Here is a 16,108-nt window from a genome sequence, read left to right on the forward strand (position 1 = left end):
ATAGCTCATATAGGGGGTCGGAATTAAGGGCATTGATCACAGCTTCTCTACCTTTTTCTCCGGGGAAGTACTCGGAATCCAATGGTGGCCTCCACACTGAAGATATGGAGACAATTTCGGCAGCACTTTAAATTGGGGGTGGTGTCGAAGATGGTGCCGATTTGTGTGAACCACATGCTCGAGCTGGCAAGGTTGGATGCTAGGTTTAGGGGGTGGGAGGAGAAGGGGGTTGCTGTGATGAAGGATTTGTTTTTGGAGGGCCTATTTGAGAGCTTTGAGGAGTTGGTGGAGAGATTTGGACTCTCGTAAGTATTTAGAAACTTACAGATGCGTGACTTCACGAAGAAGATCTTTCAGATGTTCTGGGTGGCGCCCCCTTCCTCGTTGACGGAGAGGTTTTGTCACTGGCAGAGATAGAGGAGGAGATGCCTCAGGGGTTTATGGGGTGCTTATAGCGGAAGAGGCAGTATCCTTAGAAGGGGTGAAGGCCAAGTGGGAGGAGGAGTTAGGGTCCGAGTTGGAGGAGGGGTTATGGTGTGGGATTCTGCGTTGGGTGAATGCAATATCATGTGCGGGTTTAGGGCTGATACAGTTGAAGGTAGTAAATAGGGCCCACTTGACCAAGTCTAGAATGAGCAGGCTATTTGCCGAAGTGCAGGATGAGTGTGAGCGTTGTGGAAGGGGCCCGGCTAACCATGTACATAAGTTCTGTTCGTGTCCCAAGCTCTTGGGGTTCTGGGTCTCCTTCTTTGGCACCATGTCGGCGATCCTACAAATTGGACTGAAGCCTTGTCCCCTCCGGGCCATATTCGGGGCATCGGACCTGCCGGAGCTGCAGACTGGGGTAGGGGCTGATGTTCTGGCCTCCACCTCGCTGATTGCTCGAAGCCAGGTGCTGATGGGTTAGAGGTTAGCTGCTCCACCCAGTGCCTCGGTATGGCTGGGGGGTCTTATGGAGATTTTGTATCTCAAGAAAGTGAAGTACACCATGAGGGGCGCATTTGAACAGTTTTGTTGAAGTTGGCAGCCGTTTATTTTGTACTTTAAAGAGCTAGTCACCGTTAGTTGTTAGGCAGGGGGTGCTGGTGAGATTTCTGTTGGGCATTTTAAGGGGTAAGAGGATAGTTTTGGGGGAGGAGTTATTTCCTGTTATTGTTGGGGGGAGGGGGGGAATTTTCAGCCCGTGATCGCCGTCAGAAAGATCGGCACTGCAGACGGAAAATCCAGAGAGAGTAAGGAAACTCTATTCTCTCCAGGGAGATCGCGTTTCCCAATTTTCCCCGTTCCTCGCCGGCGTTGTTAAGAGGTTCACACCCTCATAGGACGGGAACTTCAGTTAAATAGATTCTAATGAATTTAAATATTATTAACAGGCCCTCCCGCCACATGATCCCCTCATTAAATATTTGCAACCGCTATGGCAAAAAAGCTGAAGAAATCAGCTGAGGGCATCCATCCTGGAGTGCAGAGGTAAGTATAGCCTCCTGGGGTGGGGAGGGCCTGGCACAAATTGGCATAGTGGGAGCCCCATGGGGAAGCGGGGGTGGGGAAAGATTTGTTTATCTATGGTGGGAGAGAGCGGGCACTGGGGAAGGGGGTTTGTCGATGGGGGGAGGGGTGGGGGGGGGGGGGGTGCCAACAATGATTGTTAGGATAGGAGGTGGAGAATGCTGACGATGATTGTCTGCAGCCATCTGGAAAAATAGCTGCTTCCCCATGGGCCAGGAGGCCACGCGTTAGCAGTAATTGACAAGGTGGCTCTCACTGGAGGGCTTAAGCCTTTCCATCCCTCCCCCACATCCCTGCGTCTCTGTCTCCAGTCAAGTTGTGCTCTCTGCTGCAAGGAGAGAAATTAGTAAGGTGTGAACGTTTGTCATGGATAGTGTGTAGAAGATAGAAGGACAACATTTCTGGTGGGTGACTGAGAGGTATGGGTGTGAGAAAGGTGAGTGTTAGTATTGGCTGTTCAGATTGGAAAGTGAATTGCCTGGGGAGAGAGGATGGAGTGGAGCTGCAATGTATGTTGTTCTGAGGATTGCCGGGCAGCAGAATGCTTAAAATTTGGAGTACGAGACTTGGAACCTCAATTACTATGCTGTTCACCTATCCTGCCTTCATGGGTCATTGGTACTTTGGGCGCGATCATCCGGTGACGCTGCGCCGAAAAAGCATCTCGCTGCGATGCTGCGTGGCCGGTGAAAGCCGGGAGACCCCGCTGCCAGGATCCACCCAGCTCGCAGCGCTTCGCGAGATTCAATGCAATTTTGCAAGATGTTGCAAAGAGAATCCCGCCCACAATCGGCGGGATCACCTTTTGGCAAATCTGCATATGAGAGCTAATGTGCAGATTTCCAAGGTACCTGAGACTTTGAGATTCAATCCCTTTGCATCGGAGACCTCGGGCCAGCGCCGTTCAGCACTCCAGGAGGAACGGCACTCATGGGGGTCTCCAAGGGGATCGGAGGCCCCCAGCTGCATGTCTTTTGAGCAGCGTGGTGCCCTGGCACTGCTGGTGCCACCTGGGTCACTGGCAGTGCCAGCCTTGCACCCTGGCAGTGCCACTGGGTGCCATCCTGGTACTTTCAAGGTATCCAGGTGGCACTGCCAGCAGTCAGGGGCACTGCCATGGTGCCAGTTTGGTAGTGCCAAGCTGGCATTTTTCTGCGCAGGCGCGATTGGGCTGGGGTTGCCCACTGTGGGTGTTAGGGTGCGGGAGGGGAGGGGAGGGGGTGGGGCGACCTCCCATGTTGCGTTTGGGCTGGGGGAGGTCGTGAATTTTATTTGTGGGCCTCGGTACAAAGGGCAGTTCTGGCAAGCAGAGCTCCCCGTTGTAAAAAACAGGGCTATGTGCGGCCTCAGCCATGTGTTCCCCGTTCAGGCCCTTTATTCAACACGAGTAGCGTTGAATAGCCAAGTGGTTCGTGGCAGTGTGAGTGCCGGAAAACACAAAGCTAAACACTCTCGCTAGGGGACTCTGTTCCCTTTGGGACGTTCGCGCCCATTGTCTCCAAGCTGAAAACACCACACTTTTGCTGTTCATTTCCTTGGCAACTTCCATCCACACCTGCTTGGTTTGAGGCTGCCTTCTTCCTCCAGCACGTGGGAGAGCTCACCTCACTGCAACTCCTCAGATTCTGCAGCAGGACCTCCAGGTAATGGTGAGAAACCTGGGAAGTTCCGGTGGCGCCATGAGCTGAGTGGTTGCACGAAAGTTGGCTCCCGCCTGGAAACTTTGTGATCCAAGGTACAGGCATCAAACCTGTTTAAAAAACAAACAAACCAATGAACCCCTCACCCATCAACAGTTTTACCAGATTTGGGATGCCAACGAACCAACAGACAAGGGGAGCAAAAGCAGAGAGAGGAAGACCCCAACGTTGGAGCCAGGGGACCTGCGTGGCAACGCGAATCTGAACATGGCGGACCCAGCAGAGTTGCCAACGCCATCCCAGTCGTCGAAGGAGATCATCTCAACAGAACTCCAAAAGAATAGGAAGGCAGGGTAGTGCAGCGTTTAGCCTTGCTGCTTCACGGCACCGCGGTACCAGGTTCGATCCCAGCTCTGGGTCACTCCATGTGGAGTTTGCACATTCTCCCCATGTTTACGTGGGTTCCGCCCCCACAACCCAAAGATGTGCAGGGTATGTGGATTGGTTACGCTAAATTGTTCCTTCATTGGAAAAAATGAATTGGGTACTCTAAATTTTTTTTTTTTTAAATAGGAAGGCGGTAAAGGAGAACCTAATGTTGGCAATGAAGGTGGCAGTCGAGACCGCGCTGGCCCCCATATGCGGAACGATGGACAGGGCGGAGCAACAATTAGAGGCCCAAGGAGCAATCCGGGAAGTGGAGAAAGCAGTCAACGAGCAAGGTGAACGGATCGCCTTGCTCAAGGCTGAGATAACTAGGTTGGCGGGAACCCAAAAGACACTATAGGCCAAGATAAATGACCAGGAGGACAGTTCCTGGCGCTAAAAACTGATCAGGATGACGCTATACAATGGACCTTTATGAACAGAGTGGGTTTTTTTGTGTTTTGTTTGGCTTTTTGTTTGCACTCCCTGATTGGTCAGAGAAGCTGGAGATGGGATGCTAATGCAACGGCTCCTGAAAAGAGCTGGGATCAAGCCCACCAATGAGTACCAGAAACAGAAAAAGTAGACAATCTCAGCAGATTGACAGCATCTGTGAAGGGGGAACGGAGCTAATGTTTCGAATCTGGATGACTCTTTGTCAAATCTAGAGAAAAATAGGATGAGCTTTATTCCAATGGGACGGACGTGGAGTGTGGAGCATTGGGGCTGGATAGAGGGCCAGGGTTAGACGGAGATGACAAAGATGTGGACAAAAAGACAAAGAATGTAAATGGTGGTGATAATGACTAAGAAGGATGCTCGTGGTGGCACATCAAGAGATCAAAATGTATTAATGGCAGAACAGAGGTAAGCAGTGTGTCAAAGGTCAACTTGGAACAGGAAGCAGATGGCCCTGGTGAGGTGGGGTGGTGAGAGTGGAGACAATGGTGAGGGAAAAACGGATTGAAAAACGGAAGAAATGAAAATATATTCTTTTAATTTAGAGTGTCAATGAAGAGATAATTTAGCGTGGCCAATCCATCTACCCTGCACATCTTTGGGTTGTGGGGGTGAGACCCACGCAGACACGGGGAGAATGTGCAAACTCCATGTAGACAATGACCCAGGGCTGGGATCAAACCCCGGTCCTCAGTGCCATGAGGCAGCAGTGCTAACCACTGCACCACCATGCCACCCTAGAAATTAAAGTAAATTGATAGAAATAAAAATGGGGTGATGGTGGAGGAGAGAATGCATAGTTTGAAGTTGTTGAACTCTAAGTCCGGAAGGCTGTAACATGCCAATTAGTAAATGGGATTCCTGAGCCCCAAATGGCCCACCACTCTCGCAGGGAATAAGTCCACAAAATCCCCTTCACACATGTTTCCAAACAGAAGAAGCCTGGACATCAATTTTTTTTTAACAAACATTTTATTAAGGCATTTATGGTTTTATAACAACAAAAGATGCAAAAATGTAAACATAATTCAGTGCGTAACACACCCCTCCATCTCCCACTGTTCCTGCCTAAGCAAGACAAAAATAGCCTAACTCCCCCTACTCCCTAACACCCCCACCCCCCTTTATTGAATCTGCTAACAGTTTAGTTTTCCCTGAAGAAGTCGATAAACAGCTGCCACCTCCGAATGAACTCTAACGTTGATCCTCTCAGGGCAAACTTAATCTTCTCAAGCCTGAGAAACCCATCCATGTCGCTAACCCATACCCCTGATTTTGGGGGCTTCGAGTCCCTCCACGCTAGTGAAGGTCCATCTCCGGGCTACCAAGGAGGCAAAGGGCAAAACGTCAGCCTCTCTCACCCCCTGGACTCCTGGGTCTTCTGACACTCCAAAAATCGCCACCTCTGGAATCGGCACCCCCCTCATTTTTAGTACCGTGAACATGACATCCACAAATCCCTGCCAGAATCCCCTGAGCTTTGGACATGCCCAAAACATATGGACATGATTTGTGGGCCTACCTGCACACCTCACACACCTGTCCTCCACCCTAAAAAGCCTGCTCATCCGGGTCACCGTCATGTGTGGCCGGTGAATCACCTTGAATTGTATCAGGCTGAGCCTGGCACATGATGAGGTCATGGTGACTCTGCTCAGAGCATCCTCCCACAGACCCGCCTCTAACTCCTTTCCCAACTCATCTTCCCATTTACACTTTATCTCACCTTTCTGGGTTTCCTCCCACTCCATAAGTTCTTTATAGATTTCCAATACCTTCCCCTCCCTCACCCCTGTTTTCGAAACTACCTTGTCCTGTATCTCCTGCAGGGTAGAAGCGGAAAGGTCGCAACCTGCTTTCGTACAAAATTCCTTACCTGCAGATACCGAAACCCATTCCCGCCTGGCAATTCAAATTCCACTTCCAGATCCTCCAAACAGGGAAAGCTCCCATCAATAAACAGGTCCCCAGCCTCTCAATCCCTGCTCTCTGCCAACTCCGAAACCCCCCATCCATCCTCCCCGGTACAAACCGGTGATTACCACAAATTGGAGCCCACTCCGACGCTCCCTCCACTCCCATATGCTTTTGCCACTGCCCCCAAACTCTCAGGACCGCCACTACCGCTGGGCTTGTGGGGTACCGGGCCAGCAAGAATGGCAGAGGAGCCATTACCAATGCCTCAAACTTGTGCCCTTACATGAGGTCGCCTCCACCTGCTCCCACACCTACCCCTCCCCCACTTCCTAATCATGGCTATATTTGTTGCCCAGTAGAGTTCCTAAAATAAATAAATAATCGCTTATTGTTACAAGTAGGCTTCAATGAAGTTTCTGTGAAAAGCCCCTAGTCGCCACATTCCGGCGCCTGTTCGGGGAGGCTGGTACGGGAAGTTCGCCTGGACATCAATTGAAAGAACTGATTTAGCAAAGTCATAACAGAGGTTGAAATGAAATTAAACCAGTGACTCCCTAAACATCAACATGAAAATAATTTTCATTGACACCACTAGTGTTTAAAGTTATTTTCAAAATGTGTGGTTGACGAGCCACCTTTTACTCTATAAAAATTGCAACTTAATTCCTTTATTGTTCTGTAGTGTTGATGAAGCTTTTGTTGTGTAACAATATGGATGCAATCTTGGAGGCAGCCCGGGTCTTTGGAAATCTCTCTCGCTGTAAGGAGGTCCGTGACTTCATTGTACAGAAAAATGGTAATGTGCAAATATATTACAATTAACATTATTTGATACAGTAAAGTCTCACCGTTTATGCAGGTTAGGTTCTTGCAAAGGGTAAAATCATAAGTGGCACACACTCTTTACAATGGGAGTAAATTTGATGGGTTCCAGTCATCCAAAAATTTGAATGTTAATCAGGTTTTTTATCTCTCACAGTGAGACTTTTCTGTACTGAAGGCCAACTGATCCTTTCACCATTGCATACTGTTCTCTCCCTGATCCATTACCTCCCAAAACACGGTTTAAGTCCCAAGATGATTCCTTTCACTCCACCATTACAGGGAGAGTGATGAGAAAGCAGGGTTTAAAGGACTAGTCCTTGGTCTCTCTCTCTCTCTCTCCCTCCAAGATATTGACAATATCACATTATTGTCTAATATGGGGACAACTCACTGCCTGCTCCTGGGGCCCTTTTAAAGCCTCTCTCTCTTTAATGAGTGCTCTCTTCTCCCCCACCCCTGGCTCTGGGTGGCATTGGGTGAGAGACTTTGTATGTTTAAAAATGTCACTGCTTGTTGTTCTGTTGCTGGTTGCTGTCATGCAAGGATTGAAGGATTAAAGGAGAAGTTGCTGCTAGTGCTGCTTGTCATGATATGCACTCATGCACATAATGAGATACAGACAGGCAGTGACAGACACCCAGTACAGCCAATCAACACACAGGACAGAACACAACCAATCACCAGGCAGAACACTAGAAGGTGGTCTCCCACTATAAACCACACGAGGCATCAACACCCTGCCTCTTTCCACTGGTGACAACTGTAGTGACAGTCAGGGTGTAGATATCAGTTAGCACCTTCTACACGTGGCTCAGAGCTAGTCTGGTCTAGTTAGTTACAGTAAGCATGCTTAGATTAGAAGAGTGTCAAACCCACAGCGAACTGTGTGCACTGCTTAACAAGTTCAATAAAGTGTATTGAACTAACATCATAGTTTGGAGTCTACTTTAAAGTACAACTGCATCCAGTTGCAGTCCGTGTTACCCCAGGGTGATTAACACAACACTGCTGATTCTCTCTCTCTCTCTCTCTCACATACACGCACATTGCCTCTTTCTCCAGCTGATTGGACAAGGGCAAGGAGCTGCCACTACAACAGGGAACCTCAATGGTTGCCAGGCCCAAGCAAGAGCTGAGAGCAACCAAAGAGACAAACAACTGGGAGAAACAACCTCCTTTTGTTTATCAAAACATCTCAATATAAATGTGTGCGCAAATACAGCAAACCTGCATCTCTTTTTTCCTCCTGTCAGTGTCACATACACACATGCAGAAAGAATTGGCTTGATACAAGAACTCATTGCTTTTAGTTTGTTTAAATCGCAAATAAGCAAAGATTTGGGGTGCAATGAGCAATCGTGTGTACATAGACTTTCGCATGGGTGCAGAACAAATTTGCAGAAGTTCAGATTGATGAAACTTTATTGTATAGTGCAAATGATCTCTAAAAGTTACATTTTACTTCTGTTATGAAAGGGAGTTTTGTTTTATTTTGCAATTACATGCTGTGTACTAATCATCTGATCTACTTCTGATCACCCAATCTCTTTGATTTATAGTAATTGATTAGGAAATCCAATTGTGTTATTATTTCTTAGATTTCACAAATGTTGTGAATAGTGTCTTTTATGTCTGTTTTTTAGCACAAAAATTGATTTGAAAATTGAGGTTTAAACAAATTGAATTGCTTTAACAAAATTAGGCATGAGTGCTAACCACTGTGCCATCATGCCACCCTTGTAGACCAGACACTATCGTGCCTTATAGATGGTGGACAGGCTTTGGGGAGTCAGTAGGTGAGTCACTCGCCACAGGATTCCTAGCCTCTGACCTGCTCTTGTAGCCACAGTATTTATATAGCTAGTCCAGTTTAGTTTCTGGTCAATGGTAACCCCCAGAATCGTGATAGTGGAGTATTCAGCAATCGTAATGCCATTGAATGTCATGGGGCAATGGTTAGACTCTCTCTTGTTGGGGATGGTCATTGCCTGGCACTTGTGGGGTATGAATGTTACTTGCCGCTTGTCAGTTCAAGCCTGGATATTGTCCAGGTCTTGCTGCATCTGGACATTGGTTACTTCAGTATCTGAGGATTCTTGAATGGTGCTGAACATCTCTAAATGCTTGAAAGACAAAGGAACTGATCATCAACTTCAGGAAAGTGTAGGACGACCCCCCCCCCCCCCCCCCCCCCCGCAACATCAATGACTCCGAAGTAGAGATGGTCAATAGCTTTAAGTTCCTGGGGGTCACCATCACAGTCTGTCCTGGTCCACTCTGATGCAACAGTCAAGAAAGCCCAACAATGTCTCTACTTCCTACGGAAGCTAAAGAAATTCGGCATTTCTGCATCGACGCTCACAAACTTATACAGATGTGTCATAGAGAGCATCCTATCCAGCTGCATTACAGCTTGGTATGGCAACTGCTTGGCCCAAGATCGCAAGAAACTTGCCATCCTCCCATTGATTCTGTATACACCTCCCGCTGCCTCAGAAAGGCAAACAGCATTGTCAGAGACCCCTCTCACCCAGGCTTTGCCCTCTTCCATCAGGCAGAAGATACAGAAGTCTGAAGACTTGCACATCCAGACATAGGAACAGCTTCTTCCCCACAGTTACTAGACTCCGCAACGACTCTCCCTTGACTGATCTGTTTCCTGTAAGAACACTATTGACAACACCCTATGCTGCTCTTGTTTGGCCTTGTTCCACACTGTAACCAATCACTATTTGTTGATGCACCACTGTCAATGTACTCTGTCAATTTTGTCTACTATGTACGTACTGTGTACCTTGGCCGCAGAAAAATACTTTTCACTGTACTTCGGTACATGTGACAATAAATATCAATCAATCAATCATTGTGCAGTCATCTGCGAACAACCCCACTTCTGTCCTTATGTTGGAAGGGAAGTCATTGATGAAGCAGCTGAAGATGGTTGGGGCCAAGGACACTACCCTATGGACACTCTGCAATGATGCCCTGAAGCTGAGATGATTGACCTCCAATAACCACAAATATCTTCCTTTGTGTTAGGTATGCCTCCAACCAGTGGAGCGTTTTCCCCCTGATTCCCATTGACTCCAACTTTGCTAGGGCTCCTTGATGCCACACTCAGTCAAATGTTGCCTTGATGTCAAGAGCAGTCACTCTTACCTCACCTCTGGAGTTCAGCTCTTTTCTCCATGTTTGAACCAAGGCTGTAATGAGGTCAGGAGCTGATGTGATCTTGGTGGAACCCAAACTGAGCATCCGTGAGCAGGTTATTACTGAGTAAGTTCCGCTTGATAGCACTGTTGATGACTCCTTCCATCACTTTGTTGATCTTCGCGAGGAGACTGATGGGGCGGTAATTGGCCGGCTTGGATTTATCCTATTTCTCGTGTAGAGGGCATAACCTGGGCAATTTTCCACATTGCTAGGCAGGTGCCAGTGTTGTAGCTGTACTGCAACAACTTGGCTTAGGGTTTGGCAAGTTCTGGCACACAAGTCTTCAGGACTATTGCTGGAATATTGTCAGTGCCCATAGTCTCTGCAATATCTAGTGCCTTCAGACATTTCTTGATATCACATGGAGTGAATCGAATTAGCTTCTGAGATGTTGGGGACCTCTGGGGGAGGCCGAGATGGATCATCGACTCTGTAATTCTGCCTGAAGATTGCAGTAAATGCTTCAGCCTTATATTTTGCTAATTCCCCTGGTTGTAAGTTGAAAATGTAACTCTTTTAAGACCTCATCCTATTTATCGTTTTGAACAATGGGCATCATGGAAAATTATGTTATCATGAAATAAAAACAGAAAACAGTGGACCTTTCATTGATCTGAAAGATTGGAGGGGAATTTGACCAGACAGGGTGGGTGGGTTTGCGAACGAACAACAGGTTAAAAGAGCTGAAATTATTGACGTGTGGGAGATCAGCAACATCCCACTGACTTCCGCCTTTATTTTCAGCATGATCTGCACTGCATAGGAAATCCCCTGTGGGACAGGCAGGTTGGCAATTTAAATGTGTTAAGTGTTCTTTATCAGTTTATTTCATCCTGATTTCTGACTTTTAAAGGTGCGTGCACAGGTTTCCAGGGAAACCAAGCATGAGGACAGTGGGATTTGGGGCAGCTGCACAAGTGACAGGCAAAAAATATTTTAATTACAGATGTCACACCTGCCTCTTTGCCCGGATGAAATACTTTACTCGCTGACCTTCTTGGCGATGATTTCCAATGTAATTTCTATTACTTTTGAATCTACATAATTTGATCGACACCTCTCAGCTGCCATCCTTCTGTTCAGCATGGGAGCTGCCTATGTAGCTCTGTTTTGGGCATCAGCTGGGGAACAAAGTGAGGAATAGTAGCAACACCAGGAAGAGCAGCAACTTTCTCCTCAACCACCTGCTCAGCTTAATAGGAGAGGGGTGATGAGCTCCGAGCACCAGCTCACAAAAGGCCATCCCTCCTACAGGTCTTACAGGCAGATGATTAGTTTCCTGGAAATGACCGGGCACTAGTGCTTTCGAAGGCTCATAGTTTCACATTAGGTGATTGATGACATTTGCAGCCCCCAGGAAGAAGAGCACCAAGTGGACCAGGTGGCCACGCATTGATAGTTGTTGTAATAGTTTCCACAGCCCTTAATTTCTTTGGCGTTGGCTCCTTCCAGGACTCAGTCAGTAATATTTGTTGAATCTCAGTCTGCTGCTTGCACAATGAGCACGTTTTCTAGGTCTGTGATGTCTCAATTGCTGAGGTTAGGCACAATGAACAAATTTGCCGCTCTGATAGGCCTCGCAGTCAGGAGCTGGTTCAGGGAGTCGTCAATTGCACTCATGCGGCAGTCAAGTACCTCCAGATTATTCTGGAGTTTCTCCAACCAAAAGGCTTTCATTTCATCAATGTTATCAGCTCATCTGCAGCCACAAAAGATCATCATGCATGTCTCTGCAAGATTTGCAGAATGTTACCATAATGCTTTCATCCTGTGTCACTCAAGCCTCCCTGAGATCTTCACACCTCAAAGCAGAATTAGCTGATGCCTCCTTGGAGACAAGGGCTACGCTCTGAAGATGTTGCTGATCATACATATGAGGAGCCCAGGCAGTGATGCCGAGAAAAGCACAATAGAAGCTACCTGATCACCAGAGCTGTGATAGAGAAAGCAATTGGGATGCTGAAGAAGCCCTTTAGATGGCTTAACAGACCCAGAAGCATCCTTCACTTTACTCCAACCAGGGTATCTAGAATAATATTGGCCTGCTGTGCCTTGCACAAGATAGCTCAGCACTACGGACTGGAGCTCCAAAAGGCAGAAGTTGCTGAGTGCTCCACCTGCTCACAGGAGGAGGAAGCGATGGTGTTGGAGGAGACGTATGGTCATTGAATTTACAGTGCAGAAGGAGGCCATTTGGCCCATTGAGTCTACACCGGCCCTTGGAAAGAGCACCCTACTTAGGCCCACTCCCCCACTCTATGCTTGTTGTCGTGTTATTCACCCTGGGGTAATACGGACTGCAACACGATGCAGATAAACGATAAAGCATACACCAAACGTAGGCGTTGGTTCAATAAGATTTATTGAACTTCAGTAACGAAGCACACAGCTGCCTGTGGGCTGACTCTCTACTACTCTAAGTAAACTAACTCTATCTAGACCAGGCTAGCTCTGATCCACGTGTCGATGGTGTTGAATGATTTGCACACCCTGACTGTCACTACAGTTGTCACCAGTGGAAAGAGGCAGAGTGCTGATGCCTCGTGTGTTTTATAGTTGGAAGCCCCTCTCTGGTGTTCTGTCTGGTGATTGGTCGTGTTCTGTTCTGTATGTTGATTGGCTCACCTGGTTGCTTTTACCTCATGATGTGCATGGGTGCATATTATGACACCTGTAACTCCATGACTCCACCTAACCTTTGGACATTAAGGGACAATTTAGCATGGCTAATCCATCTAACCTGCACATCTTTGGACTGTGGGAGAAAATCGGAGCACCCGGAGGAAACCCACACAGACACGGGAGAAAATGCAAACTTCACACAGACAGTCACCCGAGGCTGGACTTGAACCCGGGACCCTGGAGCTGTGAGGCAGCAGTGCTAACCTCTGTGCCACCGTGCTGCCCAATGATGTGGAGAGGGCAGCAGCAGCCACATACACAACTCTCCGGGATAGTCTGATTCAGACATTTGACCTCCAACTGAGGCAATGTAGCCATCTGGCTCACAAATACTGAACCCAACTGGAAACTATCTTCCACAATCCTCTACACAAAACAATCCCACAATCAACAGTTGATCCTTTTTACAGACACACATTGCTCGTCTTCAATTATTACAAGATTTATAATCATCTAGATAGGAATAATATGATCAGGGATAGTCAGCATGGCTTTGTGAAGGGTAGGTCATGCCTCACAAACCTTATTGAGTTCTTTGAGAAGGTGACTGAACAGGTAGACGAGGGTAGAGCAGTTGATGTGGTGTATATGGATTTCAGCAAAGCGTTTGATAAGGTTCCCCACGGTAGGCTATTGCAAAAAATACAGAGGCTGGGGATTGAGGGTGATTTAGAGATGTGGATCAGAAATTGGCTAGCTGAAAGAAGACAGAGGGTGGTGGTTGATGGGAAATGTTCAGAATGGAGTACAGTCACAAGTGGAGTACCACAAGGATCTGTTCTGGGGCCGTTGCTGTTTGTCATTTTTATCAATGACCTAGAGGAAGGCGCAGAAGGGTGGGTGAGTAAATTTGCAGACGATACTAAAGTCGGTGGTGTTGTCGATAGTGTGGAAGGATGTAGCAGATTACAGAGGGATATAGATAAGCTGCAGAGCTGGGCTGAGAGGTGGCAAATGGAGTTTAATGTAGAGAAGTGTGAGGTGATTCACTTTGGAAGGAATAACAGGAATGCGGAATATTTGGCTAATGGTAAAGTTCTTGAAAGTGTGGATGAGCAGAGGGATCTAGGTGTCCATGTACATAGATCCCTGAAAGTTGCCACCCAGGTTGATAAGGTTGTGAAGAAGGCCTATGGAGTGTTGGCCTTTATTGGTAGAGGGATTGAGTTCCGGAGTCGGGAGGTCATGTTGCAGCTGTACAGAACTCTGGTACGGCCGCATTTGGAGTATTGCGTACAGTTCTGGTCACCGCATTATAGGAAGGACGTGGAGGCTTTGGAGCGGGTGCAGAGGAGATTTACCAGGATGTTGCCTGGTATGGAGGGAAAATCTTATGAGGAAAGGCTGATGGACTTGAGGTTGTTTTCGTTGGAGAGAAGAAGGTTAAGAGGAGACTTAATAGAGGCATACAAAATGATCAGGGGGTTGGATAGGGTGGACAGTGAGAGCCTTCTCCCGCGGATGGATATGGCTGGCATGAGGGGACATAACTTTAAACTGAGGGGTAATAGATATAGGACAGAGGTCAGAGGTAGGTTCTTTACGCAAAGAGTAGTGAGGCTGTGGAATGCCCTACCTGCTACAGTAGTGAACTCGCCAACATTGAGGGCATTTAAAAGTTTATTGGATAAACATATGGATGATAATGGCATAGTGTAGGTTAGATGGCTTTTGTTTCGGTGCAACATCGTGGGCCGAAGGGCCTGTACTGCGCTGTATTGTTCTATGTTCTATTCTTCAAACAGTAGAAAGCCACTCGCCAGACAACAGGCAGGATTAGGCAATACAAGAAAATGAAACAAACAAATATATTTTATAGTTCAAAAATGTAACACTGTGTTAAATGCCCATGAGCATATCTTTGTGCAACTACAATTCCTGACTCTTATTTTTCTGGCTACTCCCTCACGATGCTACTCTTACGGCTTCAGCAGGGCCAGAGTCAAATGCATTCATAGCCCCTCTTTGACTGCTTAGATGCCTTTGACTAATGCAGTCTGGACTTTGGAGCCTGGGAAGGCCCCGCCAAAGGCTTTGCCTGTGCAGGGTTAGACTCGGCCATTAGGATAGGAGAAAACACATGGAGCTCTGAAAGGGGTGAGTGGGGAGGGGGGGGGGGGGGTGACAAGGGTCAGAAGTGGACGCACTTGCCCCTACTTCCATGCTCCTTTTTTCCATCTTCCCCATCATTGCTCACCTGCATGTCCCTGCTAGTCAACAGCTGGAGAACACTTTCCTGCACTTCAGTGAGGCACTGTAGGATCAAGGCAAGATTTTCATCAGTCCTACCTAACGTTGCATTGTGAGCGAGCAGGCCATTGGTCAGAATCAATATGGACAAGTGAAATGCCACATTTGATGGTTCATGAAGTGGCCTCTCTTTCCTTCGCTTTAGACTTGGTGCAAAGGCCTGAGACATCATGGCATTCAAATTAGAGACAGACTTCCTTTAGATGTTAGTATTTGTCAGATACATGTCAGAAATCCTGGCTTTTGTCATTCTGCGCTGCTGCTCTGGCTATGGGTTCAATTCCACTTTCCAAAGCTTCCGACTCATCTACTGAAGGAGACAGAGGACCTTAAATTTCTGTCCATGTATTCCAGGGTTAATTGTGAAATTAACACTTGTGGACCCAGGCAAGATACCTACCCCCTGGGGTATCTTGATGCTGTCCAATCGCAAAACATTCCATCATTTGTCTAAAAGTTGGGATCATGTAACCCTAATGCAGCACAAGCTGATTGCACCCAGAGAAAGACAGCTATGTAGCCCCACTGACACCACTGATCTGGGTGGCATGGATCAGTGGACAATAGTGGATATGTGAGGGGAGAAACTCGAGTCATAAAAAGAAGTTTGGGATAGAGAGATTAAAAGAATTGAGAAACAGAGACGTGAGAGATCAGGAGGTTCCAGAGAGCAACAACTGAAAACCTACTCATTGTCTCAAGTCTATAATTCTGTGCTCGGAAATAACTGGGTTAACCACATTTAATTAATTATCCAAAATTGTGCAGAATAATTGTTGATGTGTAAGATAAATAAAGATTTCAGAACTAAGAGAGAGATGATTTGAATGCTTGATAATCCTTCGTACAAGTTAAAGAGTAGATGAAACAGGAAAAGTGGGTATGAGACAGATGTCAGCTTGATAATGTATCGCAGAATCAGGCTGACTATAAAAGTACAGAGAAGTGAAAAAGGAAATAAAGAGGAACAAAAAGAGAGTGTGAGAATAGATTGGTGGCTAACATAAAAGAAAAACCAACGGCATTTTATTAACATATTAAAAGTAAAAGTGTTTGGAGCATAGGTTTCCCTGTATGCCGATGACCTTTTGTATATCTCAGACTCGGTCCCCACAATGGGGGCTGCAATGGAGCTGCTGAAATGATTTGAGACTTTCTCAGGATAAAACAGAATTTGAAGAAGAGCA

General features: G+C 47.0%; 1 protein-coding gene across 2 annotated transcripts in view; it reads left to right on the forward strand.

Annotated features, from left to right (window-relative positions):
* The window catches only part of armc2 (armadillo repeat containing 2), a 316,108-nt gene that overhangs the window by 282,458 nt on the left and 17,542 nt on the right, over window positions 1-16,108 (forward strand). For both annotated transcript variants that reach the window (XM_072499968.1, XM_072499969.1), the window contains one exon: window positions 6,634-6,747. In XM_072499968.1, the coding sequence (XP_072356069.1) occupies window positions 6,634-6,747 (114 nt within the window). The remainder of the gene's footprint in view (window positions 1-6,633; window positions 6,748-16,108) is intronic.

Source organism: Scyliorhinus torazame, chromosome 4 (assembly GCF_047496885.1).
Source record: "Scyliorhinus torazame isolate Kashiwa2021f chromosome 4, sScyTor2.1, whole genome shotgun sequence".
In the NCBI taxonomy this organism is placed as follows: domain Eukaryota; kingdom Metazoa; phylum Chordata; class Chondrichthyes; order Carcharhiniformes; family Scyliorhinidae; genus Scyliorhinus; species Scyliorhinus torazame.